This window comes from Tachysurus fulvidraco, chromosome 22, assembly GCF_022655615.1.
Source record: "Tachysurus fulvidraco isolate hzauxx_2018 chromosome 22, HZAU_PFXX_2.0, whole genome shotgun sequence".
Lineage (NCBI taxonomy): Eukaryota > Metazoa > Chordata > Actinopteri > Siluriformes > Bagridae > Tachysurus > Tachysurus fulvidraco.
Window position 1 is genome coordinate 11,063,259 of NC_062539.1, and position 2,951 is coordinate 11,066,209.

Consider the following 2,951-nt stretch of genomic DNA (forward strand, 5'->3'; position numbering starts at 1 on the left):
AGCAACAATAATTAGACATAACTGATTAAAATGTTTATATCAGTTAAGTAGTAGAATCTGATGTATAATTGTGCTATAACTGTAGGTATGTTTGCCAAAAGACAAGACTAAATTCTTAGTCATTATAATACAGTATCTGATTTTTAAACATCTTTAAAAAGCATTCAATGTACTTCTACACTGACAACAGAAAATAAAAATGAATTAAAATAAATTGTTCTAAAGAATGCAAATTATATAAGATGGTTAATAACAAAAGTAGATTCTTTTTATTTAATGTGATTTTGACTACAGCAGAATAAAGAAGTTGTACATATATGAAGCAGTACAGTGAGAATTAAAGAAATACTGTTAATAAAGTATAGCAGAACATATAGTGATTGGGTGCAGGAAAGATGCAGTAACCTCATTAGAACATATCCTACCTGTATTATTAGTATTAATAATTTTACTTAGATATGAATAAAATTTATTAATACCTATTTGTAATTGTTAATAGTCAAATTGTAATTGCATAATCAAACACAAAATGCTTCGTAATTTTGTAATAAGATTTCTTGATACAAAATAAGTGGGTTGACATTTTAAATATGTGTCTCGTTTTTCTTTTGTGAAATTAAATAGAGGAGTCATAATTGTGCATTATAGATTTGCATCTCTGAAATAAACAATAAAAGGTTTATCAGCAAGGCCTTTTCACTGTGAAGCTTGTGTACACAGACTAGAGGTCATCAAATTGGTTGCTAGATATAGCAGTAATTGGTTGACTTGAAAGATATGCAGGTTTTACTGTTTGATTTTTTATTAGCCAACTTTCACTTCTGTTAAATGTCTTAAACTAAAAACACTTCTCTCTTTGTGGGCAGGCCAGGACTAAGTGTTTTAGTTTTGCAGAAACAGTGAATTACATTTCTTTAAAAAATCATGTTAATCATATTTCTGATCATTTGTAGTGTTTGGTGTTTGGTGGTGACGTTTTTTTGTATAGTTTAGGATTCTAGGTTTTGGAAATGTTTTTTTACTTGGAGTCTCTTATAAAAGAAGAAAATGGCTCTGTTGTAGGGTTCAGTGCCGCAACCTTTAAGCTTTCTCCCTGAGGGCTGAATCAAAGAGCACTTTCAGGTGTTACATGAATCCTTTTCTTTTTTGTTCTGCAGTGATGACTAAATTCAAACTAAATCACTGGGTCACCATGAGAATCAGTGTTGCCATAGTAACTCTGCTGCCTATTTGCACAACAAGTAAGTAACTAAAGGCAGTGAACATTTAACAATGACCTGTTAATATCTTAATTATTACTGTATATGGTTATTTCTTCGATTAATATATTACATCACAATTATTGTTCTGAAATAAAGAATTTCAGGAATTCATCATTTGAATCATTTAACAAACTTAATAACAAGCCATATGGTTTGTTATTAAGTTTGATAAAGGATTAAAATACTGCATTGCAATATTCTCAGCTGGTCAAGTGTATGTTTTTTTATCACTGATACATCACTATAGAATATTATTATACTCATGATCAGAATTATATGCAATCTTAAGTGTGTTTTGTTTAACATCCAAAATCTTAAAAAAAAAGAGGATATACTGCTTCGCCTGTATGAATAAATCAAGAGAAGACCTAATTTTAATTGAAATATTCTATCCAGTACCAAACCACAGTCAGTGGCAAAGACAAATTCTAGCTTCAACAGGTATGTGATTACAGAAAGTACTTACACATGCACTATAGTGTTTACCTGTTTACCAAAAAATATTTAATGTAATTTATCGAATACATAATTTTGTAAAATTACATTAATTACTTGAATTTATATAATATGTAATAATTTAATTATATTGTTTCGCACAGAAATTCCTGCTGAACATATTGACCCTGGTTCCATTGACCTGACTCCGTTAATAAACACACTCCTTAATGCTTCACATGCAGGTAATTAAACCACAACCAACTACCGATTAACTACAGATTAATTTCGGAATAAACAATTCATATGACCCTGACCATCACAACCATATGTGTGTTTTGCATATCCCATTTCAGATTTTGTCATACCTTTTTGTTATCATAACCTCTACTGTTCTGCAAAAGCCTTCCATTTGATTTTGGAGCTTGGCTTCAGGGATTTGTACTTATTCATACAAAACTTGAAAAGTGTGTTTAATACAGGGTTCTGAGAATGTGTACATACTTTGAGGTGTGGTCATGTATAGTAGTGTAAAGTTCTCAAAAGTGTAAATTTGGGTTGAGATCAGGAGCCAATCATGTGGGCCAATCATATTCTGACGCACCAACTTTGTCAAACTATGTTATTTTGGAGCTGGCTTTGTGCACAGAGGCATTGTCATGTAGGAACAGGTTTGGTTCCCTTAGTTCCAGTGAAACAGCACTTGTAAACTACAGCATAGAAAGACATCCTACTTTGTGTCAACATTTTGGGGAAGAACCACGTACTGGTGTGCATACATACTTTGTAGGGTATGCACATACTTTGGGCCATTTAGTGCTTAGGCCCAAAATAGCCCAACATTATTGCTCATGCAACTCATGCATATGTGAACTCACACAGCATTAAACTGCTAGGCAAATACCAAGACATATTCTTATAGATCAGGGTAAAGTGGGAAATTTTAGTTAGTCAACAATATTGTGAGTAGAAATGCTAACAATCCAATGCAGTCCAAAACAAGTTTGAGGAGATGAGTACATTTCATAATCTCTTATGCACACTTAATGAGGGTTAAGGTTAGGCAAAGCTACAGTATTAGACAAGTATATGACATTTAATCCATAAAACCTTGACTCTTCATTATTTTATACGTTTCAAAATTGTACTAATCATTATAATTCATTCTGTTAATTGACAACAGATTCGCAGGTTATTTACATTAAAACTCTTTGAAGGCCGACATTCAGGATTTAATAAATTTCTGCATTTTGT

At 31.7% G+C, this 2,951-nt stretch overlaps 1 protein-coding gene across 1 annotated transcript in view; it reads left to right on the forward strand.

Moving 5' to 3' along the window:
* Nucleotides 1-1,132: 1,132 nt before the first annotated feature.
* The window catches only part of LOC113662132 (HERV-H LTR-associating protein 1), a 10,364-nt gene continuing 8,545 nt past the window's right edge, over nucleotides 1,133-2,951 (forward strand). The window contains exons 1-3 of the mRNA XM_047806039.1: nucleotides 1,133-1,241; nucleotides 1,659-1,703; nucleotides 1,862-1,942. Of these exons, the coding sequence (XP_047661995.1) occupies nucleotides 1,160-1,241; nucleotides 1,659-1,703; nucleotides 1,862-1,942 (208 nt within the window). The 5' untranslated portion in view covers nucleotides 1,133-1,159. The remainder of the gene's footprint in view (nucleotides 1,242-1,658; nucleotides 1,704-1,861; nucleotides 1,943-2,951) is intronic.